The sequence below is a fragment of the Suncus etruscus genome, chromosome 14 (genome assembly GCF_024139225.1).
Source record: "Suncus etruscus isolate mSunEtr1 chromosome 14, mSunEtr1.pri.cur, whole genome shotgun sequence".
NCBI classification, from domain to species: domain Eukaryota; kingdom Metazoa; phylum Chordata; class Mammalia; order Eulipotyphla; family Soricidae; genus Suncus; species Suncus etruscus.
The window spans coordinates 86,062,307-86,086,280 of NC_064861.1; the positions used below are offsets into that span (position 1 = coordinate 86,062,307).

At 47.3% G+C, this 23,974-nt stretch overlaps 1 protein-coding gene across 2 annotated transcripts in view; it reads left to right on the top strand.

The window, feature by feature from the left end:
• Positions 1-23,974, top strand: part of HNRNPUL1 (heterogeneous nuclear ribonucleoprotein U like 1) — a 38,503-nt gene that overhangs the window by 2,397 nt on the left and 12,132 nt on the right. For both annotated transcript variants that reach the window (XM_049787152.1, XM_049787151.1), the window contains exons 2-8: positions 3,889-4,005; positions 6,769-6,919; positions 10,377-10,450; positions 12,077-12,216; positions 16,242-16,341; positions 18,170-18,282; positions 23,112-23,378. In XM_049787152.1, the coding sequence (XP_049643109.1) occupies positions 3,894-4,005; positions 6,769-6,919; positions 10,377-10,450; positions 12,077-12,216; positions 16,242-16,341; positions 18,170-18,282; positions 23,112-23,378 (957 nt within the window). In that variant the 5' untranslated portion in view covers positions 3,889-3,893. The remainder of the gene's footprint in view (positions 1-3,888; positions 4,006-6,768; positions 6,920-10,376; positions 10,451-12,076; positions 12,217-16,241; positions 16,342-18,169; positions 18,283-23,111; positions 23,379-23,974) is intronic.

Below are 23,974 nucleotides of genomic sequence, written 5' to 3' on the forward strand. Positions count from 1 at the left end.
CCCATACTCACACTGAGTGTACATGGCTGGGCGTACCCCACACACACACACACCAGCTGAAGGAGGTACCCTGGGATGGGAAGACAGTGAACATGTATGGCTGGGGGTGGCCGCCCTTGGTGGGAGACAGAGTGAAGCTCTTTCCTGTAAGTGGGGTGTGTAGTTAGCTCATTTGCAGGTAGGGGGTTTGGGGGAACCGTATGGAGATATGGCAGGAGAGAAAAGAGAAGAAAGCTCGTTACCTTGGTGTGGGGGTGGGGAGCAGGTTTCTGGGGCTGAGTGTTTCCAGGTGAGGGCTCCTGGGTCCCCAGAAGTAGTTATTGGTGTGCCCTGGGATTGGGTAGGGGGGTGTGCAGCGAGCTGGGGATGGTGCAGCACCTCTGCATTAAGCAGCTGGTATCTGGGAGCCAAAGGCATCAGTCTGTCTCTGCATTGGGAGCAGAGATTCCCCAGGCTGAGTCTGAGGTGAGGATTTGGGGATCTGGAAGGTTTACAGGGAAGTAGAAAGGAGTGGGGCATCTAGAGTTCATGGTTTGTTTTTACTTCCTGAAAAGAGAGTGGCCTGAACCTTAAGGAGAGAAAGGGGAGTTGGCAGGGTTGGGACCGACACCAGATATAGATTCATGGGAGAATGGATCTTCTGGAACAGGGACATGGTGGGTGCAGGTTGGGTGGCCCCGGGTGTTCTGAAACCGGGTGCTGGGAAGAGAGCTTCCCGGTTGCAGGGGCCTTTGGGAGAAAGATGTAAGACCTGGTGTGCATGGCTCAGGCCGGAGGGACCCTGGGTGGGAAAGGTACAGACCAGATAGTTCTCTCAAGAAGAAAGGAAGTTTGGGACTTGCCGGGACCGATTGAGCCCCAGATCAGGTTTCAGATCTGGCATGACTTGGCCACGTAGCTTCCCTCTGCTCCCCCATGGTCCTGGTTTTCTTTTTTTTTTTTTTTTTTTTTTTTTTTTGGTTTTTGGGCCACAACCGGTGGTGCTCAGGCGTTACTCCTGGCTGTCTGCTCAGAAATAGCTCCTGGCAGGCACGGGGGACCATATAGGACTCCGGGATTCAAACCAACCACCTTTGGTCCTGGATTGGCTGCTTGCAAGGCAGACACCGCTGTGCTATCTCTCCGGGCCTGGGCCTGGTTTTCTTGTGTGTGAAAGAGGGATCTGAATTGTGTCCTCCAGCCTCGTGAGGAATGAGATCACAGGAGCAGTGGCCTTACCTCTGGTCTGCCTGCTATGCTTCCTGAGTCAGTCTTTAATGCCCTGGGCATAATGTAAGTTGCATCTTAGGAAAAGAGGCCTGAGGCTTCCTGTTTAGAAGGGCCAGATCTGATGCTGTGGCCCTGGAAGGAACTCTTTGGAAGCCCCTTGCCCTCTGTTTTCCAGTTAAGATGACTCAGTTTCTTACTCGCCCCCCCCAGCCCCTCCTTTCACCCTGGTAAACAGACGTGTGGCAGACCATGTGATCTGCCGCTTTCCTCCCCTCGGACCACACCTGGTTTGGGCCCAGGTGGATTTGTCCTCTGAGAAAGGATCTAGTCACTTAGCAAGTGGCAGAATCATGTTTCCTTCCCTGTGCCTCTGCCTCTAGTCCTGGCACAGCACCTGGTAGGGCCCTGGAGGCCCTTAGCGTTTGCCCCTGGGGTGAGGAACCTGCCTGCTATTCTTCATCCCAGGTTTTCAAACTTCTCATTGGATTGGCTGCAGAGTTCTCTTTGTGGGGAGTTGGGGGGTACATCTGGTGATGCTCGGGGTTTACTCCTGTCTTTGTACTCAAGAATTATTCCTGGTGGTATTCAGGAGACCATAAGGCAGGCGGACCTGGGATCAGCTGTGTGCTAGGCCAAGCTTCCTTTCCACTGTGCTATCTGTCTCCCACTCGCCAACTTCTTGAGGGAGTTCTATTGGGTTCTTTATTGTTGGTCCCTCAGAGCTTTTCCATAGATCACTGTGCCCACCTCTTCAAATCCCCACCAAGTTTTCTCCATTTTAACCCCTGAGATACATCCTACCGTCTTGGTTCTGCCTTAGCTTGGTAGCACCTAAGACGATCGTACTTGATTTTCTGTGTTGGATCCTTTTGTAGTGTGACCTGTCTTACTGAGCCTTCTGTGTTGGATCCTTTTGTAGTGTGACCTGTCTTACTGAGCCTTAGTAGGGCCAAGTGCAGTCTCATTTGTGTTCCGGGATAAGTTGGGTAGATTACACTATATGAATAGATAATATTTGGGAACCAGGGAGATAATTAAAGACTGGAGCTCTTATCTGGCCAACACAGGGTCCCTGGGTTGATCCACAGCTGTGCTCTGGTGTCCAGAGCATCACCCATTGTATCCCTCTGGCCTTCAGCACCTCTGGGGGAGACATTTTCATAAAAAAAGAAAAATAGTAATTTATCTTAGAATCCTTCAGCTTAGCTCTGCTTTACCCCACAGGCACCTTTTTGTAACCCTGACCCCAAATATTTCAGTGTCTAAAGAGCACTATTATCGTGATTCCTGTTTCCTTAGCAGTTCCTTTCTAGCCTTCACCTTTTCCCTTTTTACATTTTCTGGTTTTTGTTTTTGGGCCACACGTAGCATCACTCGGGTTACTCCTCCTGGCTCTGCATTGAAAAATTGCTCCTGGCAGGCTCGGTGGACCATGTAGGATGCTGAATCAAACCCAGGTTCATCCTGGGTTGGCCACGTGCAAAGCAAACGTCCTACCGCTATGCTATCTCTCTGGCCCTTACTTTTATTTTATTTTTATTTATTTATTTATTTATTTTGGTTTTGGGATCACACTGGCGGCGCTCAGGGATTACTCCTGGCTCTATGCTCACAAATCGCTTCTGGCAGGCTCAGGGGACCATATGGGATGCTGGGATTCAAGCCAGTCCTTCTGCATGCAAGGCAAACGTCTTACCTCCATGCCATCTCTCCAGGCCCTTAATTTAATTTAAAAAAATTTTTTTTTTTTTGGTTTTTCGGGTCACAGCCGTTTGATGCTCAGGGGTTACTCTGGCTAAGCGCTCAGAAATTACCCCTGGCTTGGGGGGACCATATGGGACGCCCGGGGATCAAACCGAGGTCCTTCCTTGGCTAGCGCTTGCAAGGCAGACACCTTACCTCTAGTGCCAACTCGCCTGCCCCTTAATTTTATTTTTTAATATTTGCTTTTTCCTGGCAGTGATCAGAGGTCATTCCTGGCTCTATAGTCAGGAATCACTCATAATAGGCTCAGGAACATATGGGATTCTGGGGATCTAACCTGAGTGGGCTGCTTACAAAGCAAATGCCCTACCCATTGTACTATCACTCCAAGCCACCACCACCCCATTTACTTTTACACTAAGATGCCTTGGGGCCAGATAGCACAGTGAGTTGGGTTTTTGCCTTGCATGCAGCCAACCAGAGTTCAATCCCCGGCATCCCATATTGTCTCCTGAGCTCACCAGAGTGGGCCCTGAGTGCTGCTGGGTGTGGCCCAAACTCCCCCCCCCAAATAAACTGAGGTGGTTTACTCAGTTTACTGGATTGTGCCCTACACATGTAATGCCCTGAGGGTGGCTCCCCAAACTTCATAGTGTCAGAGGACAGCCTTGTGCAGCGTGTTGTCAGGTGTCTGTGGACTTGCTCTGGAGGGAGAAGCTCCAAGACCACCTCTGCTCGTCTCCTCTCTGCCCTTCAGTTGCCTCCACCCTTGGGTTCTGCAGATCTCCAGCCTCATTAGGGGTTAGAGTGCATGTTTGTTCACAGCTGAGCTCTGCCCAGAAAATTTTCTGTGTGTAGGAAGATGTGGGCAAATCTTTGCCTAATGGATTCTGTGCCCCCCTGGATAGCTTTGACTAAAAAGGCCCTTCCAAGTCTCCAGCAGGACCTTTCTGACTGGCTGTTTTCTCTTGGCAGATGTCATGGACAATATTCCCAGGCAGAATCAATTCTATGAGAACCCAGTCAAGCAGAACGAGGCGGGCTATGAGCGGAGACCACTAGAAATGGAGCCACAGCAGGCCTATCATCCAGGTAGGAGCATGGCCTCCTCGGGCCTAGACTCCACACAAGGTCCGACCCTCAGCGGGCCTGTCTGCCTGGGATTGTCCATGTTAGGGCTTCACCTGGCAAAGATGGTCTTGAAGGTTCTCCCCACTGTGTATGAGAGAGAACAGGGGCGGAGGGCAAGGTAGGTATTGGCACTCCCTGTTTTCAGATGTTCGTTTCAATGCCTTACAGAGGTTAGACCCAGAAGCCAGTACTTGAGCATTACTTAGAGTCTTCAATGTTGGAAACTGGAGGGGCTCATGTCAATCTAGCCCTGTCATTCCCAAGTTCTAGAGTGTCTAGAGCTGTGACTAGAGACTTCTCAAGAAAGCCCTCTTTGCCTGAGTCCTTATGGAAAATGCAGCATCTCTTCTTGGATTCTCTGTTGAATCACTGTGTGCACTTGAGCATCAAAGCCTCTGAAAAAACTTAAGTTGGGGCCGTGAACTTACTGTCTTTTTTTTTTGTTTGGCTCTACCTGGCATGTTAAGGGGCATGATGGTGCTCAGGGGACCATATGGGATGGGTGCTTGGGATAGAACAGGGATCAGCCTTGTATAAGACAAATGCCTGCCTGCTGTGCTATTGCTCTGTCCCCTTATGGGGTTTTTTTGTTTGTTTTGTTTCTGGATCACATCCAGCTCGGGTTACTCCCCTCTCTGCGCTCAGAATCACTTCTGGCAGGCTTTGGGGACCATATGGAGTGCCGGGAATCAGACCCAGGTCCATTCCAGGTTAGCAGCATGCAAGACAAACACCCTACTGCTGTGCTCTCTCTCTGGTACCTCACCGTGTTTTTTTTAAAACTTAGATTTTCCGGGGCCGGGAAGGTGGCGCTAGAGGTAAGGTGTCTGCCTTACAAGCGCGCCAAGGAACGGACCGACCGCGGTTCGATCCCCCGGCGTCCCATATGGTCCCCCCAAGCCAGGGGCGATTTCTGAGCACGTAGCCAGGAGTAACCCCTGAGAGTCAAACGGATGTGGCCCAAAAACCAAAAAAAAAAAAAAAAAAACTTAGATTTTCCCAAGCATGTAAATATAAGACAAAGCGCCTTGTGATGATAGTTTGTCTAATGACAGGAAGTGGTCAGAACCCAAAAAACTGGCTTTCCAGCTGCTGCTATGGTTAATAAGCAACATCCTCACCCTATGATGCTTCTTCTAAGAAGGCAGGGTCCACTCACCTCCAGAACTCTAGGCACCAGCTTTCGTGTTTCTCTTATTGTGTTCCTGAGCCATGTCTTTCTTGCTAAATCCAGTTGATTCTGGTTCACAAAGTGAAATCCCCAGGCATAGCTTGTGGGTCACCCAGGGAGGACTTGAACGAATATAGGTTAAACTGTAGATTTGTGTCAGGTTCTATGGGACTTGTGCGATCATTTGGTCCAAGGAGATGTTTTCTGTGCCACTGTCAACTTTTATTAGGGCTTCCTGGGAGTGTGGGAGAGTCTGTTGTTTTGGGTTATTTTGTTTTCCGTTTTGCTTTTCATTTGTTTGTGGGCCACATGGCTCACAGTTTAGGACTGTCAACTGGCTCTGTGCTCAGGGCTTACTCCTGGTGGTGGTCTGGGGACTATATGTGGTATCACGGACTGAACCTAGGATGGTGTGTGCATGCTGGGCACCATCCCCACTGTACCGTCTCTGGCCCTGCCATGGAGATCCTTTATTTAGCTGGGGTCACCAGCTGTTCTCTGGAGAACAAAGAGAATTCTCAGACATTGGCCTGCATGTTGGACTAGGGTGTGATCACAGATTCTCTCAGATGTAGGTCAAAAAGAATAGTGTGAGTGTCCTGTATGTGACTTGTGCTTAAGGCATAAATGTTTTGGGAGAAACGGCTCGCTCGTAGTGACATGCTGACTCTTAAGGTTTTACCTGGAAAAGGGACTTCCCTGTTGTCTGGTACATATTCTCACTGTCCTCTATTTGAGATGTGACTTCCTGTGGGCTGGTTTAAGTGCTGGCTGCCCTTGGAATGATTTGGAGCCACAGCAGAGCTTTCCAAGCCAGGACCACAGTTCTCTCTTGAATTGGCTTTTACCCCCACACCTCAGCCAGATTATAAGATTTGTAAGAATTGAGGGGAAGAGGCCGGAGAGATAGCATGGAGGTAATGCGTTTGCCTTGAATTCAGAAGGTCGGTGGTTCAAATCCCGGCACCCCATGTGGTCACCTGATCGCTGCTGGGTGTGACCCAAAAACTAAAAAAAAAGAGGGGAAGAGGTGTTTTAGGATGATTAGCATCATGGAATCTCAGTGCTCAAAAGGATTGTACAAGTTTTCTGGGCTTTTTCTTACTAGAGGCCAAGGTCACTGCCAACTTTCATAGGACTTGTCTGTAGCAAAGTAGCCAAGGGTTGCCATTCCATCTTGAGGTAGTTTCTCTACTTGTTCCAACTGTGTACCCACCCACCTACCCCCATCCTATTAACTAGTCTCCTAGTCTTGTGCTATGGAAGAGCTTGTCCTTAGTGCTAATGCCCTTCTTTCTCTCCGGGAAGTCTCCGTATGACCTGACGGGCGTTTCTCACCTCCTCAGCTCCCAGGGTTGACAGAACGAGCTGGCCAGTTCCAGCCTCCCTCCCTGCCAGCCCTGTTCTCGGTCCAGCCTTCTGTCACCCTCAGTAGGTTTCATAGACCCCAGCAAATGAGCCAGGGTCCTTAACCACTCCGGAGGTTAGGGGACCAGGAAAGTGACAGGAGAAGTGTTTCCCAGTATCTTGACCCCCTGGATCTGTTTGGACAGATGTGAAGACAGAGATGAAGCAAGAAGCCCCCACTGGCTTCCTTCCACCAGACACATCTCAGCTCAAGCCAGACAGACAGTTCCAGAGTCGCAAGAGGCCTTACGAAGAAAACCGGGGCCGGGGCTACTTTGAGCACCGAGAGGACAGGAGGTAGGAATGGAGTGTTTCTCTTGCACCTGCTAAGGCCTTTTGTACTAATGGGTCAGATGCTCACATGCCCTGCTACTTCCTATCCCTGAACTGGTTTGGGCTCTGTTCAACATTGTTTCTTTCTTCAGCTCTAGCTTTACTTATAAAATCCTGATCCCCCACTCCCACCCCCTGTCCAGGGTGAGTTGCCGGCCTGCCTTGTAAGTCTTTTGCCTCTCTGCCCTGAATTTGTGCGAACAGTTGGCTGCTTAAGGGCCCTCTAAAGAAAGATCTGTGTTCCAGGCCAGGGGAGAGAGCAAAGGGCTGAACACATGCTTGCCATGCAGGAGGTCGATTAGATTCCTGGCACTGTATATTACTCTGATCACTGCCAAGAGTGACATTCCTTCCCCAGCAGCTGAGCTAGGACTAGTTCCTGAGTACCGCAGGCTGTGGCCAGAGGTGTGTGTGCGTGTGAAGAGGGTATTTCCTGACCCTTTCGTCAAATCCACTTCCTTCATGCATCTCTTCTCATTTACTGTCTGCATTTACGATGTTTTCCTGCGTAGTCAGGACCTTGGTGACATATGATTTGGATTTGTTTTTGGTGGGTTTTCTTTTTGGTTTTAGGTCACACCTGCTCAGGGGTGGCTCTATGCTCAGAAATTGCTCCTGGCAGGCTTGGGGGGACCATATGGGATGCCGGGAATTGAACCCGGGTCTGTACCAAGTCGGCCATGTGCAAGGCAAATGCCTTGCCACTGTGCTATTGCTCTAGCCCCCTGGACTTTTTTGGCTTGGGCTATATCCAGCGGTGCTCAGGGCTTACTCCTGCCTGTGTTTAAGAACCACTTGTAGTCGACTTAGGGGACCACATAGGGCCTGATATTCAACCCAGGCCAGCAGCTTTCAAAGCAAACAAATTACCTGCTCCGTATTTTTACCTTCTATTCTCATACAAGATGCACATGTAAGTAAGTCACAACCTAGTGAGGGGTTAGCTAGATAATGCAGGGAGGGATTCAGCCTTGGGCTGAAGTGATAGTGTAGTAGATTCAGCATTTGCCTTGCACATGGCCAAGCTAGGTTTTTCCCCGGCACCCTCTGTGGTCCCCTGAGCCTGCCAGGAGTGATCCCTGAGCAGAGCCAGGAATAAGCCCAGAGCACTGCCAGATATGGCCAAAAAAAAAATCCTTTCCTTGTATTCCACTATCTATTCTGACCCCTATCAGATCTGTGAGATCCCTGTGTGGCCCAGAAAGCTCCCCCTTTCCAAAATAGTAAAATAAGAACTCAGTCATTCCTTTTCTCCCTTTTCTGAGAAATGTTCCCTCTGCTGCCCTTCTTTTCCCTGCCCTCCCTGTTTGGGTCATCTAGTGGAACTCAGGGGCTACTTTAACTTGGGGCTAGGGTGAGGGACAGATCATTGCAACAATGCTTGGGGATCATGTGGTACTGGGGATTGAGCCTGGGCTTCCTGCACTCAAAGCATATACCTCATGATTTTTTGTTCTGTTTTGTTTTGTTTTTGGGTCACACGGGGCAGCACTCAGGGGTTATTTCTGGCTCTACACTCAGAAATCACCCCTGGCGGGGCTGGAGAGATAACATGGTGGTAATGCGTTTTTCTTGCATGCAGAAGGTCAGTGGTTTGAATCCCGGCATCCCATATGGTCCCCTGAGCCTGGCAGGAGCGATTTCTGAGCGTAGAGCCAGGAGTAACCCCTGAGCGCTGCCGGGTGTGACCCAAAAATCAAAAAAAAAAGAAAAGAAATCGCCCTGGCAGGCACGGGAGACCATGTGGGATGCCGAGATTTGAACCACTGTCCTTCTGCATGCAAGGCAAACATCTATCTATCTCCATCCTTCATCCTATCTCTCCAATTCTGTACCTTGTGATTTTAAGATGGGGCCTGGATTTCCTGGTCCAACTGAAGTTCAGGCATGAATTCCCCTCTTAGGACTTGTAGCCACAGAATATAGGCCTGGAGCTACTTCCCTGTAGAAGGAAAGTGGCAACACTTAGCCTGGTGGGGAACTGGCAGGTCAGCTTCTTAGTGTGGATTTAATGTGACAAGTCCCTCCCTCCTAAGTGCTAGGTTCTGGCCCAGAGGCTCGAAGGGACAGAGGGCACTTGTCCAGAGAGAAGCCTGTTCTTGGAGGGTGGCCAGCAGCCAGATGGGTGTGGAGGACCTCTGGGCACGCAGCTGACCAGGCCATCCAGACTAGGCCAGGCAGACTCTCGGCATTAACCCTTGTCTCTCCTCGTCTCCCCTGTTACTGTTGATTGAAATACCTTTTTTGTAGTGATTGTTTTTTTGTTTCTTTTTGCACCACACCAGCAATGCTCAGGGGTTGCTACTGGTACTGTACTTGGGAAATACTCCTGGTAGTGCTCAAGGGATCATATGGTATGTTGGGATTGAACCCAGGTCAGCCACATGCAAGCAACGTGCCTCCCCACTGTTGTACTATCTTTTCAGCCCATAGTTGTAGAGTTTTTTTTTTTTTTTTTTTTTTTTGTTGAGTTGTAGAGTTTTAAGAAAACTGGAATATTGTTTTTTTTTTTTTTTGGCGGGCGGGGGGGGGGAGGGCACACCTGTTTGACACTCAGGGGTTACTCATAGCTATGCGCTCAGAAATCGCTCCTGGCTGGGAGGACCATATGGGATGCAGTCTGTCCTACGCAGAACACCTTACCTCTAGTACCTCCACTCCGTCCCCGAAAACTGGAATGTTGTCAGATTATTATTATATATTATATACTATTATTGATTATATATTGATATTATTGATTATATATATTGAATATATATTGATTATATATTGTATATTATTATTGATCTGGAAATAGCAGGGCAATTTTGAGTTCTGGGATTCGTGTTTGTTCTTCCAGAACCCAGGACTTTTTGAGTTTCCCATAACTTTCCTGTTGGTAACAGTGCTTTGTAGAAGCATTCCTCAGTGGGCAGCAACTATGGATTAAAATTCTTTTTGGGGCTGGAGAGATAGCATGGAGGACTGGCATCCCATATGGTCCCCCGAGCCTGCCGGGAGCAATTTCTGAGCGTAGAGCCAGGAGTAACCCCTGAGCGCTGCTAGGTGTGACCCAAAAACCAAAAAAAAAAAAAAAAAAGAATCCCGCCTGGTGTGGTGCTCAGGGAACCTCATAGCATGCCGGGCAGTTTGCCCACATGCAAGGAAAATGCCCTCCCCGCTATACTATGGCTCTGGCCCCCAGAATCCTTTTTGAAAAAAGCTCTGAGTTACTCTGAAAAGGGGCTATCCAGCACATCCATCTTGTTCTGACCATAGGACTTAACAGGCATTGCAAGAATGTTGAATTCCAGAGTTCATTTGCTAACCTCTGTAGAAATAAATTGAAATGCATTGAGACCACCGGGACGCTACTTGTAAATTCAAGCTACTCTTTCTTTCCCTTCCTCAGTGATCTTAGTGACCCTTATCTCTGCCACAGGGGCCGCTCTCCTCAGCCTCCTGCTGAAGAAGATGAAGATGACTTTGATGACACCCTTGTTGCCATCGACACATGTGAGTCCTGGGAGTGCCTGTCTGATTCAGCCTTCTGGTTAGTGTTGGGAAACGGCCTTGACCTTCAGAGAATCCCTGCTCAGCACCATCCAGAGTCAGTGTCAGACCAGATGTGAGAAATGGCAGCGCTTTGGAGAAAGGGTGCTGGTCTGGAGACAGAAGATCAACTCGCCACTCTAGCTGTGGGACCCTGGGCAAGTCATTTTACTTCTCTGAGCTTCAGGGAGGAATAATCCCATCCGAGTATCTCAGACTTTTGTAACGCTTGTTAGAAAGTAGATAGATAGACACAACCCGCCCCCCCTTGCTTTGTGCACCCAGAGTGGTCATCTAATCAGGAAGGGAACCTGAGTGCTGCTAGAGAAACTTCACTCTTTGGTCACCAGCTCCTCACTTTCCGTCAGCCACTCACATTGTAGTGAAACAAATGCCTTTTGGTCCTCTGAGACGCTAACAGGCCCGCCTGCCCTCTGTCCTCAGGTTCTGTGGCTTTTTCCTATTTATTAGTGGCTTTTACCTTGACTATGCATCCAAACACTTTGGGGAACGGTTTACAGCAGGCCTGTCTCATTGAGACTTCATGAGAATTAAGTGCTAGAGCCCATGAACCAGCATGTCACCTGGAACCCACCCACAAGCTTGCCCACAGAGCAGAAAGTTTATAGTAGTACACTGTGTAGTAACATAGCTGTGTTTGTAGTGCAGTGACTTATTGCTTCGGAAAAGATAGGCATTGCGCATGCAGTGTGTGCAAGCAGGAGAACTGAAGGCAAAAATTAACCAGAGTGCTTGGCAGGGGGGAGGGGGGACAGTTAGGGACTGGACCTCAGTGATACAGCATTTGCTTTACATGCCAAGACCCTAGATTCAGTATCTGGCACTAAAGCAGGGTAGCGAAAATTCTATCCAGAGTCGTTAAACATTTTCAAAGAATTGGATGGTAGTGCTGCCTGTAATGTGGCAGCAATCAGATGCCAAATGGACAGACTGGTATGTTTGTCTTTAGAGAGAGCCTTGTAGCTGGATGGTTAGGACAGATACTGGAGACCTGATTGTGCTCTTGCAGAGTGGGGGACTCCTGGGTTGATGAGAGGAGGTGGGAGCCATGTTCTGGCCCAGTGGTGCCCAATAGTTGCTTCTACAGCTTTTTGCAGCATGGTTCTGGTTACTGAAATGAGTTAACACAGCAATGGTTGAATAAAGTCCTGAACTCTCTTGAAATTGGAGAGGACTAGACCCTCTTTCTCCATTGCAAGTGTGTCTTCTTTCAAAAGGCAGATCTGTAGGGGCTCTGAGGCCTTCCTTTGACTTTGGTCTGGTAAAGAGCACAGTTCCTGTTTGGAGTGTGCTCGGACTGCATGCAGGTCAGGAAGAGGCTCTACTCCAGAGAACGGCTCTATAGTGGATCTCGTTTCTCAAGCCCCATCGCCACAGTCTCACCTTGGTTTCTCACATCATATACTCTTGGGAAACTTAACATGTTTGTGTAGATTTATTTTACTTATTGGTGCCAGGGATTTAGCATAGAACCTCATGCTTGTGAGATGGGCAGTTGATCCCTGAGCCATTTCCTCCACCCTTCAGATCTTGAAAACATCAACCAACTACAGACTTTTTCCTTCACAGATAACTGCGACCTTCATTTCAAGGTGGCCCGAGACCGGAGTAGTGGCTACCCACTCACAATTGAGGGCTTCGCATATTTGTGGTCAGGAGCCCGTGCCAGCTATGGGGTTAGAAGGGGTCGTGTGTGCTTTGAGATGAAGGTGAGTGGGACTAGCAGGGGCATTAGGACCAAAACATCAATCCATCCTAGGTAACTGGCATTGGTTACCGAGGTCAGCACTGTGGCTCTGAGATTTTACTGAGCATAGACTTTGTGTCCAAGCAGCCAGAAGTTCAAATACAAGTTCACTGACAAACACTGCGCCCCAAAAGCAAGATATATTGCTTCAGTCAGCAGATTGTTGCTTGGTGGGTATCATACAGCGAAACAGTCTAAGGAGTGACATTTGATTTAATTGATTTGTGTTTTGGGCCACACCTGGCAGTGTTCAGGGACTATTCCCAGCTCATTTTAGGAGATTAGGGGTAGAGGGAATTCCACCCAGGCTTACTGCATACACTTCAACTCTTTGAGCTATCCCCTTTGCCATTATTTATTTTGGTTTCAGGGCTGTTTTCAGCAGTGCTGAGGGAACTCTGCCCTCAGCAATATTCAGGAAATCCTGGTACCATATACTGAAACTGAGGCTCCTGCTTGCAATGTACAATCTCTGACCCTTTGAGCTACCTCCCTAGTCTGCTTTGACACGTTTTGGATTAGACCAGCTCAAAAGAATGGGCTCAGCCTCAGCAATTATGAGATGAGGATAGGGATGTGGCTTGTGCATAATGAGGCCCTGGATTCAATCCCCAGCATCACGGGGGGGGGGGGGGGTTTGAGGGGGGTGTAAGATATTAAGAGGTCAGTGAGGCCCAGGGAGGTAATCAAGTGCCCTTTGCATGAATGGGCTCTGGGTTCCATTCCTGACATACAGAGTCCAGAAAGGAAAGCCGGACTAAGAGGTTCTCACAGGCCGTTCTCTACATTGTCCCTGTTTCAGACAAGGTCTGTGAAAACACTGTAGGTGCTCATGTTTAATAAAGTTCAGGCAGCACCGAAGCATATAGGGTGGAAAGACAGGTTCTAATCAGTACCCTCCCACTTTGTTCGTCCTGCCTTCTAACAGTAACTGGCTAATAGTTTACTAGGCCCTTCTTATCTCTGAACTTCAGAGAGCTGCTATTTCTAGAGCACCAGGTACAGGGCCAAGCTTCTAATAGCGCCTTTAATTCCTAACAGAAGTCAAAGCTCAGACTGAAGGCTATTGTTTTGGGGATTGTTTTTGTTTTGTATTTTCTTCTATACCAAGCATTATTCTGTATTTTCCTAGCTCTGTGCTCAGTTGTCACTTCTGGTGGTGCTAGTGATGGAACCAGGTTGGCCTCTGTACTTAGCTCTCTACCCCCAGTTTATTCTAGTTTATTGTCTAAGACAGGGCTTCTTTGTTTTTCTACTAGGACCACAGCCAGCCATGCCCACGAGTTACTTCTCTTGATGGTGCATCGGAGACCATATAGGAAGCTCAGGATAGAACCTTTGTCACCTGTGTAAATCTCCCAAGACAAGGCTTTTTTTTTTTTTTTTTTTTTTCTTTTTTTGGTTTTTGGGTCACGCCCGGCAGCGCTCAAGGGTTACTCCTGGCTCTACGCTCAGAAATTGCTCCTGGCAGGCTCGGGAGACAATATGGGATGCTGGAATTCGAACCACCGTCCTTCTGCATGCAAGCAAATGCCCTACCTCCATGCTATCTCGCCGGCTCCAAGACAAGGCTTCTTAAGCTTCCCATATGCCACCCCTTTTCACCTGAGAGGTGCAATACAGAGAGCAATGCCAGAGTTACCACCTAATCATTAATGCTTGATTTGTTTTTCTTTGATTACATGTGGTGCTAAGGATTGAACCCAGGCCTCCTGCATGCATTAAACACCATTAAAAGGCCCTTTGAGCCTTTTCTTTGTTCCCATGGTTGACTTTGAATCCTTGGTTTTTGCCTATTCAGAAACTTGTTGCCAAATTTTTTTGTGACCGCCCACATTAGTTACATGACTCCAGATGGGGTTCCAACCCACAACTTTAAGGAAAAACTAGGACTAAGACACCATTAATTGGGGCCGAAGAGATAGCATGGAAGTAAGGCCTTTGCCTTTCATGCAGAAGGTCATTGTTCAAATCCCGGCATCTCATATGGTCCCCTGATCCTGCCAGGAGTGATTTCTGAGTGTGGAGCCAGGAGTAACCCCTGAGCGCTGCCAGGTGTGACCCAAAAAAACAAAACAAAAAAAAAGACACCATTAATCATTTTGTTTTTTTTGTTTTTTTTTTTGTTTTTTTTTTTTTGTGGTTTTTGGGTCACACCCGGCAGTGCTCAGAGATTATTCCTGGCTCCAGGCTCAGAAATTGTTCCTGGCAGGCACGGGGGACCATATGGGACGCCGGGATTCGAACCGATGACCTCCTGCATGAAAGGCAAACGCCTTACCTCCATGCTATCTCTCCGGCCCCCATTAATCATTTTGTGTGCTTCTCATAAGCTAGTTAAACTGATCATACTTTTTAGGGTATTCATTTGTTTGTTTTTGTGTTACTCCAATGAGACTGAGGGTTTGCTCCTGGTGGGGCTTTGAAGACCATAGGATGCCCTGGGGTGGGGGCGGAGGGGATTGAGCCCAGTTCAGCTTCAAACTGTGAGTGCTTTACCCACCTACTGTCTATCTGCAATCCCCGACAGTACATTCTTAGGACATTAGTTATAGGTTATATCTTGACTGGGAAAATTATTAAAATATGATTGTGTATACAAGTGCTAGTGAAAGAGAATATCCTTTTAAAAGTCACAAACAGTTACAGGTAGATATTTTTATTAGGCAGTGTAATGTGGCGAGGCTATACTTATTTAAAGCCTAAGTCACAGGGCACGTACTTTCTTTTACTTTGCACTATACATTGGACCTTTTTCTATAATTTGAGGGGACCCGGTGAGAGAGTGCAGCATATAGGGCACTTGCCTTGCATATTACTGAGTCTGGTTTGATCTCTGTCATCCAGATAGTCTCCCAAGCACCACCAGAATGAGTCTTGATTGCAGAGCCAAGAGTAACCCCTGAACATTGCGGGGTGTGGCCAAAAAATAAACCAAAATAACATTCATTAGCTCTGGCACAATGTAACCCAGTGCCTTATTGATTTCTTTGTAATATAAACAAGGCCACACTAAATGTCCTTTTGCAGTGCATTTGTGCGTGCATGTGGATTCCTATATCGGGTCTAAGACATAAAGAGCCACTTGGACCACTTGGACTTGTTTCTGAAGGAAAAAAAAAACTGTGAGCCACAAAACCATTGCAACATTTGAAACAAATATAACACTGCATACATTGTTTCTTTTTCTTTTCTTTTTTTTTTTTTTGGGTCACTCAGGGGTTACTCCTGGCTCTACACTCAGAAATCACTCCTGGCAGGCTCAAGGACCGTATGCCAAGAACTGAACCACCGTCCTTCTGCATCTAAGGCAAATGCCCTACCACGGTGCTCTCCGGCCCCATTGTTTCTTATGTTAATGCTGTATACAGAATTGTGAAGTTAGTCGATCTGAAGAAAAAAAGAACTTTTTCACTTAACAATGTAAAATTTATTTGTGCAAATTAATACCCAATTAAAATATTTAAGTGAGGGGCCCGGAGAGATAGCACAGGGGCGTTTGCCTTGCAAGCAGCCGATCCAGGACCAAAGATGGTTGGTTCGAATCCCGGTGTCCCATATGGTCCCCCGTGCCTGCCAGGAGCTATTTCTGAGCAGACAGCCAGGAGTAACCCCTGAGCACCGCTGGGTGTGGCCCAAAAACCAAAAAAAAAAAAAAATTTAAGTGATACCGCTCCACGCCCTCCTGCTATTGGCTTTGATTTCGGAGCTGCGGCAAAACTTTAAAAGAGCCGCAGGTTGCCGATCCCTATCCTATACGTGCACAGGAATAAAGTACATGTTTTGTTGCTGGTTTACCAGGGCAGTGGTGACTGAATGTGTATGTGGAGCTGGTTCACATATAGGACCTCATCACATGCTAGGTGTGTGCTGTGCCACCTGAGCTCATCTGCCCTTTCCCCTTCCCCACTTGTTACTTTCCATTACCTCATGTACACCAACCTGCCAAGAACTGACTACACTCACCTTCTTGTGCTCTTTCCCCAGATAAATGAAGAAATCTCCGTGAAGCACCTTCCTTCTACAGAGCCTGACCCACATGTTGTTCGTATTGGCTGGTCCCTGGATTCCTGCAGCACCCAACTAGGTGAGGGGAGGTCGGTCAGCCATGCAGTGTAGAGAACAGAACAATTGGCCTTATCCTTGCATTCTCAAGCTTCCTCAATTTCTTCCCAGCTTTGAACTTGCAATAGAATTGGGATTAGCCTTGGATGCAAACACTTGAGGACTAGGTGCTGGCCATTATTTGTTCAGACAATTCAGGGACCAGTCATTAACATCCTCTCTATGAAGAATTGGTTCTTTTCCTTAATCTTTTAGGAGAAGGTCCACAGTTCATTTAGGCAATTGATTTTCTTTCTTTAAATAAAAAGACCATTCTCATAGTCAAACCTTAACTAAAATAAGTTCCTCAACTCTTGGGGTTTTCTGTCCAAGGCCTAATCGAAAATAAAATGAGAAGCAAAATGAAGCGGAGCCAAAGCTGGTTAACCCTAGAGACAGGGACTAGCTATTGGAACACTTGTACTGTTTTGGGTTCTTGTTTTATGGACAAGGGGCTTGGTCCATGTAGGGTCTAGGGGGTGGAGAAGTGAGCAGAGGGCCCAGGACATTCTTAGCAGTATAGCACAGTTCGGGGTCACACTGGCTGATAAGGGGTCTACCTATTGAGAGAGCCCATTTTGTAGACCCCAGATATTTCTGACCTCATCCTAAGTCACTTTATCAGTATTGACACTTCCTGTCTTGGTTATATTAACATACTTAGGGAAATGGTATGTGCTTTTTTTTATTTTTTTTTTAATGATGCCATACAAAGAGGAAAATGAGAATCTCTTTTAACTCTGGAGAGCCTATCATTGTGGCCATTTGATTTAGTCTTCCAAAGCCTTCATTATCTTTGTTCTTTGTATATCTTGAACTGGGTCACACAGAAAATACCATTGTGGCCTAATGTGTTTTCTTATTTAGAAGGTGATGGGCATGGTTTTATAAGTAAATGTTGACCACTGCAATTATTTTTCCATTACCTAGCATCACTGATAAACGTTTTGTAGATAAGCAGTTGACTACAGCATTTCGCTGTGAAACAACTGGACTTCTGCGAACTTTTGTGTAAAGTTGTTCTGGCTGCTTGCTGATCTTTAAAGTAGAAATGGTCAGTCAAAATAGGCAAGTGGTTTTTGCTTTTGATGAGCGTTGGCACTTTAAGGCTACATATGTCATCTTCTTTTATCTTGTTCTCAACTTTGAGATCAGTAGTCTCTAGTTGATGCAGGTAAGGATAGAAAGGCCACAGAAATACACCAGATCACATCCATTTGTAGAAGATCCTATCTAGAATTCATGCTTGTTGATGTCCCTATCGGAGGATTCTAGCTAATGCCCTTTAGGTTCCTGGCCAGGGAGCTCTGTCATCTGTGGCCGCTGGGATCTTGGTCAGGTTGCTTCAGTGCTTGTTCTGGAGTCTGTGGAAATCTAGTACCTTTACTAGGGACTAAGATTCATGGTCTGCTCAAACCTTTTACCAATTTTCATCAAAAAGTGTCGGTATTAGTTGACATAGTCGAACCTTGAGCCTGGCAGGGCAGGACTGATGCTCCATGTGCCAGCATCCTTCATCCCAGCACCTCTTTCCCCTCCTCCCTCTCTTTCCACACTCTCCTTTCTGAGCACTTCTGCTCAGCACCTGCTCTCAGACTTAATACCTGACTGTATTAAGCCCTTGGGACTTCTCCTTAAGATAGAGCTTCTGTCCAAGGGGATCTTCCTTACACCCCTCCCTCCCCTGTGCTTATTAAAACTAGATCAGAAAGTGATTTTTTTGGTTTTGTTTTTGGTTGAAAGTTTGGCAGCCATGACGGCTGTTTTGACCATCGCAGGTTTAACCTGCCTTTGCCTATTTCTCCCATCAGGCGAGGAGCCTTTCTCCTATGGCTATGGAGGCACTGGGAAGAAGTCCACCAATAGCCGCTTTGAAAACTACGGAGACAAGTTTGCAGAGAATGATGTGATTGGCTGCTTTGCGGTGAGTGCCAGCAGCCGGTGGGAGTTGGCAGAATCCAGTGTTGGTCCCAGTAGGCAGACCTGCAGGTTCCTTTTTCAGAAAATTGCCTCTGTCCATTGTCTGCCCATATCCAGCCACAGCCACTCTCACCATCCCTCTTTGTCTCTAATGCACTGAAATATTTGCTGTCATTTTGTACAAAACTACGCTAGTCTTTCATAGCATCCTGAAAAGAAGTTAGGGGGCGTCAGTGTCAAGCTTTGTACCTTAGTGTTTCTTGAAACCATAGTGACATTTTCTGAACAAGCTGTCTTGGGTAGGGAACAGTTGATCTGCTGCTCTTGAAGGTGGGTTGGCTCTCTTCCACCTTGGCATCCTTTTATTCTTTTTTTTTTTTTTTTTTTTTTTTTGTTTTTTTTTTTTGTTTTTTTTTTGGTTTTTTGGGCCACACCCGGCGGTGCTCAGGGGTTACTCCTGGCTGTCTGCTCAGAAATAGCTCCTGGCAGGTACAGGGGACCTTATGGGACACCGGGATTCGAACCAACCTCCTTTGGTCCTGGATCGGCAGCTTGCAAGGCAAACGCCGCTGTGCTATCTCTCCGGGCCCGGCATCCTTTTATTCTAAAGCTGCTCTTTCTCCAGCTCTTTCTCCAGTCAGTGTGCCCAGTTTCCTGCAGTGCTTTGCCTGGGGGTTGGGGGGGCAGAACTTAACTGAAAAGGACTGAGAGGTACCTGATAGTCCCTGTGGGCATAGATGACCCTGCAGGCTCTGGGGGCCAGACTGCTAGTCACTACTTATCCAGTCAGCCGTGGACAACACAGCCTTCCGGTCTCCATCTCTGAATGAGCCTGCTCCGCCCTCAGAGTGTGGGTACATTAAGTAAATCCTGTCAAAGAACTAGAAGAATGCTCATTAAATGCTATTTAAAATTATAACCTTGGAAAGTAGAGGTGTTTGTAGATAGAACTCCAAAGGAAAGAGGGACTGTTTCCTTTTGGTTTTGTTTCTCTCCCTCATGTTTGTACATGTGCAATATTTTTTAAATTGGCTACCGTGTCTAATTTAAAAGCCCTGTTTTCATCAGAATAAAATGTCCAGCTTGGGCCGGAGAGTTAGCATGGAGGTAGGGATTTTGCCTTGCATGTAGAAGGATGATGGTTCGAATCCCAGCATCCCATATGGTCCTTCGAGCCTGCCAGGAGTGATTTCTGAGTGTAGAGCCAGGAGTAACCCCTGAGTGCTGCTGGGGGTGACCCAAAAACCAAAAAAAAAAAAAAAAAAAAAATGTCCAGCTTGCCATTTGCTTTACCATTTTCTCAAGTACAAGTCTTATCTTTGGTACTTCAAGTAAAGGTTTTGCCTCAATCACAGACAATAATACATGGATTAGAATTTACAGTGGTAGGGCATTTGCCTTGCACCCAGATGACCCAGATGGACCTGGGTTTAATCCCCAACATCCCATATGGTTCCCCATGCCTGCCAGGAGCAATTTCTGAACACAAAGTCAGGAGTAACCCTTAAGTGCTGCCGGGTGTAGCCCCAACCCCTCCCTCCCCCCCAAGAATTCACAGTGATGCATCATTATCCTCTACATTTAAAGCCCAGCTATATTCTTTTTTTTTTTTTTTGGGTTTTGGGTTTTTGGTTTTGGCTGTGCTCAGGGGTTACTCCTGGCTCTATGCTCAGAAATCGCTCCTGGCAGGCTCAGGGGACCATATGGGATGCCGAGATTCAAACCACCGACCTTCTGCATGCAAGGCAAATGCCTTACCTCCATACTATCTCTGGCCCCCCAGCTATATTCTTTAGAGCAGTTTTATTTGTAGTCACTTATTCACTTATTTATTGCAATAAATTTATTTATTGCAAACATTTATTCACTCTACAACCTGTTCTAAACCTTGCCCCTATCCCTGAATTTGAGAGTAGATCCTGGCTCCCTTTCCAGTCTCTATAGATAATACACATCATCTTCTCAATTCAAAAGTTTTGTTGTTTTTGGTTTGGTTTGGTTTTGTGGTTTTTGTGCAACCCCAGCTGTGTTCCAGGCTTACTCCTGGTGCTGCTCAGGGGACCATATGTGGTGCAGGGGTTGGTTGAACTGTCTGCCTTATGCAAGACAAGTGCTTTATCCACTGTACTATCACTCTGGTCCAATTTGAGACATTTAATTGTTAAGTTCACACGAGAATTGGAGTGATAATACAGTGGGCTGGGAGTTTGTATTGCTTGTGCCCACCTAGGTTTGACCCCCAAGAATCCCATATGAGCACCTGAGCACTGCCAGGAATAGTTCCTTAATTGGAGAACCAGGAGTAACCTGAACATCACTGAGTATGGCACAAAAAAAAAATGTTCACTTGTCTTTCTTTCTGATGTTAGGAAATATATAGTTAGGAAATAATCTTTTCCAAACTGTCCCTTTGCTGGCCGGAGAGCGCCAAAGGCACATGCTTTGTGTGCGGGAGGCTTAATCCCGAGCACATGTGGCCCCAAACAATGCTGAAAGTCATCTCTGAGCACCACCTTGGTATGGTGCTAAGACAAGGTACTTTCCCATTGCACCCTAGTGTGTAGATGCATACACATTGCACACGCACACAACTCATTATGCAGTGCTCAGGAGTTCTCAATCCAAATAAAAGGTAATGGCTTTTTCTTCTTTTCTACAAAGGGCATATTAAGCATGTTGCTCTACTTTTTTTACTACTTCTACTAGTCCTTGGTCTTGGAGATACTGTTGTCTTTCAACCGAGGGTATCTCTTTTCTTTCCTGTGGTTTTGCAGCCAGGAGGTCCACCATGTGCCCAGCTCCTACTCTGTTTGATTTAGCACCTACCTAGGAATTGGGCTGGTGTCTGCCCCGATTTTCATTGCTGGAACAGACCGTGCTGCAGTGACATTGTTCTTTTCCTACTTAGCAAGGTATTTGGGGATCTTTCTATGTTCCCACCTTTGTGACAACTTTGTAATTGAGCCGCTCTCTCCCTTTCCTCTGGGACATATTTGCACTCTGTGATCTTGTGGGAATATAGCACTGAAGCAGTCTTGCTGGTAAGAGCTTTTCTTCCTGAAGCTGAGTGTGTTGAATGTTAGTTAACATGTCTGCCCTGCCTGGTCTTGAATATTTAGGCACTTAGGAACAGAAAGTTGAGAAGGACAGTACAGAATAAAGCTCGGTGAAGATTGAGGAAGGGAGTAGGAAAGCTTTATTTTCAGTGTTTATTTTGCTTTTTTGGCCACACCCAGCTGTGCTCTGGGCTTACTCCTGACTGCACTCAGGGTTCACTCTTCCAGAGGGCCGGAGTGATAGCACAGCGGTAGGGCATTTGCCTTGCACGCAGTCAACCCAGGATGGATGGATCCTGTTTGGTTCGAATCCTGGCATCCCAATTGGTCCCAGTGCCCGCCAGAAGCGATTTTGAGCTCAGAGCCAGGAGTAACCCCTGAGTGCCACTGGGTGTGGCCCACAAACATAAAAAGGCAGGGGGGTTCAATCTTCCTGGGCTTGGGAGCCATCTGAGTGTATGTGGGGAGTGAACCTGAATTGGCTATATACAAGGCAAACACCTGACGCCTGAGGATTGTCTGTCCTATGCTAGCGTGCACAAGGCAGACACCAGACGTCTTATGCTCTGCAACACCACTCCACCCGGAGGGAAGGACTTTTACAACCCTTCTTAGAGGTTCCAAAAGAAAAGATTAACCACACCTTGTACTGGCTTTAATCTGCTGCCTTTCCCTTAATTGTAACCTTTCCCCTGCAGAAAGTGGTCTTTCTGAAACTGGTTCTCACAGACCACTTTGTTGGAAATAGATTAGAAGGATCTTTCTGGCTGGAAGTATAACTCCTGGTTTATATTAAAGCCCCTATACCTGAGGCTGGGGTTGCCTCCCTCCATTGTAGTTCAATACTGGGGCCACAGTTTACATCTACCTGTGCTCACTATGAAGGAAATGTACTAAATACCTTAGAACAGCCTCTAGATAAGAGTTGTATCTCCCTTTTCAATAGGGAAACTCAAGGTGAAGTCTCAGTGCTAGAACTGAAAATCTGCCTTCCAAAGCACAATCATAACCACTAAACTTGAGCTGCTTGGAAGTGAAATTAACGTGAACGAGTGAATGTGACTTCTGCCTGGCTTTTTACCTATGCCTTTATACTTTAGCCAGCCTGTCCCTCTGTTTACAACATGCACGAATAATACTTTCTCCTGTCCAAATGGGGCTCATTTCTTTTATCATTCAAGATTTAGCTGGCCAGGCCCTTCCTCAGGGGCTAGCTCCTATGTATGTGTCCTGATCTGATCTGATTCCCACTATCGGGCCAGATCACCAGGAGGAGCGTTTGTAGAACATGACTCAACCCAGGAGGCTTATCCTTCCCTTCACAACTGCCCATGCTGGGGTTGGGGGTGGTACCATCACCTTTTATGTCATTGAGACTTAGGATATCCTAAAATCACACTTTATCGGGCCCGGAGAGATAGCACAGTGGCGTTTGCCTTGCAAGCAGCCGATCCAGGACCAAAGGTGGTTGGTTCGAATCCCAGTGTCCCATATGGTCCCCCGTGCCTGCCAGGAGCTATTTCTGAACAGACAGCCAGGAGTAACCCCTGAGCACCGCTGGGTGTGGCCCAAAAACCAAAAACCAAAAAAAAAAAAAAAAAAAATCACACTTTATCCACTAACTTTAGGGCTTCAGCAAGGCATACTTAAGGTAGTATATTCTTCTGTTGGGGAGAAGGAGTATCATTTAATAAGGGGATTGCCTGTCTTTTCCAGGCATGGCCCCAGTCTATAAGCTGAACATAAGCAGTTACCTCCTTTTGGCCTTTTCTTCTAGGACTTTGAGTGTGGAAATGACGTGGAACTTTCCTTTACCAAGAATGGGAAGTGGATGGGCATTGCCTACCGAATTCAGAAGGAACTCTTGGGGGGTCAAGCCCTCTACCCACATGTCCTGGTGAAGAATTCTGCAGTGGAGTTCAACTTTGGGCAGCGGGCAGAACCCTACTGTTCTGTCCTCCCAGGCTTCACCTTCATCCAGCACCTTCCCCTGGGTGAGCGGGTCCGGGGCACTGTTGGACCAAAGAGCAAGGCCGAGTGTGAGGTGAGTGGGCCTGGAAGGCTGAGGTGGTTGGCACCTGCCTGGTGTTGGTTTGTTGCCGAGACAAAACCTAAGGGGTGCCTGTCCTGGGGCTCACCAGGCTGGGCTGTGAAAGGCAATGACTGGAGAGGACAAGCGGGCAGGAGTGTCCTAGAGTAAGAGCTAAGGTCAGACTGAAATCCTCAAGGACACCGCCGCCCTGGCACTTTCCCAGCACCACCAGGATGAATCCTGAGTGCAAGTGCCAAGAGGAGCCCCTGGGCATTGCTGGGGTGGCCCCAAATCCTCCCTCAGTGCTGCTGTTGGAATCAAAGCAAAGAAACCCATCTCAGCATTAGAGCTCAGAGGGTCCAGAAGAGCAAGTGCTGCTGTCTCTTGAACATTTGTTTGGTGGGATTATATGACCTTTACCAGGGAAAAGCCCAGGAAAGGTTGTGCCCTTGTACTGCCTCACAGAGGGGCATAACAACCAAGAACCTTCTTGAAGTATGAGAAAAGGACAAACATCTCAGCTGATTTGGCATATTCTAGACAAATGTAATGAAAGCCCAACAAGAGGGGAATATTTAAGAAACTGTACAGGGTAAAGCCTTGCATGC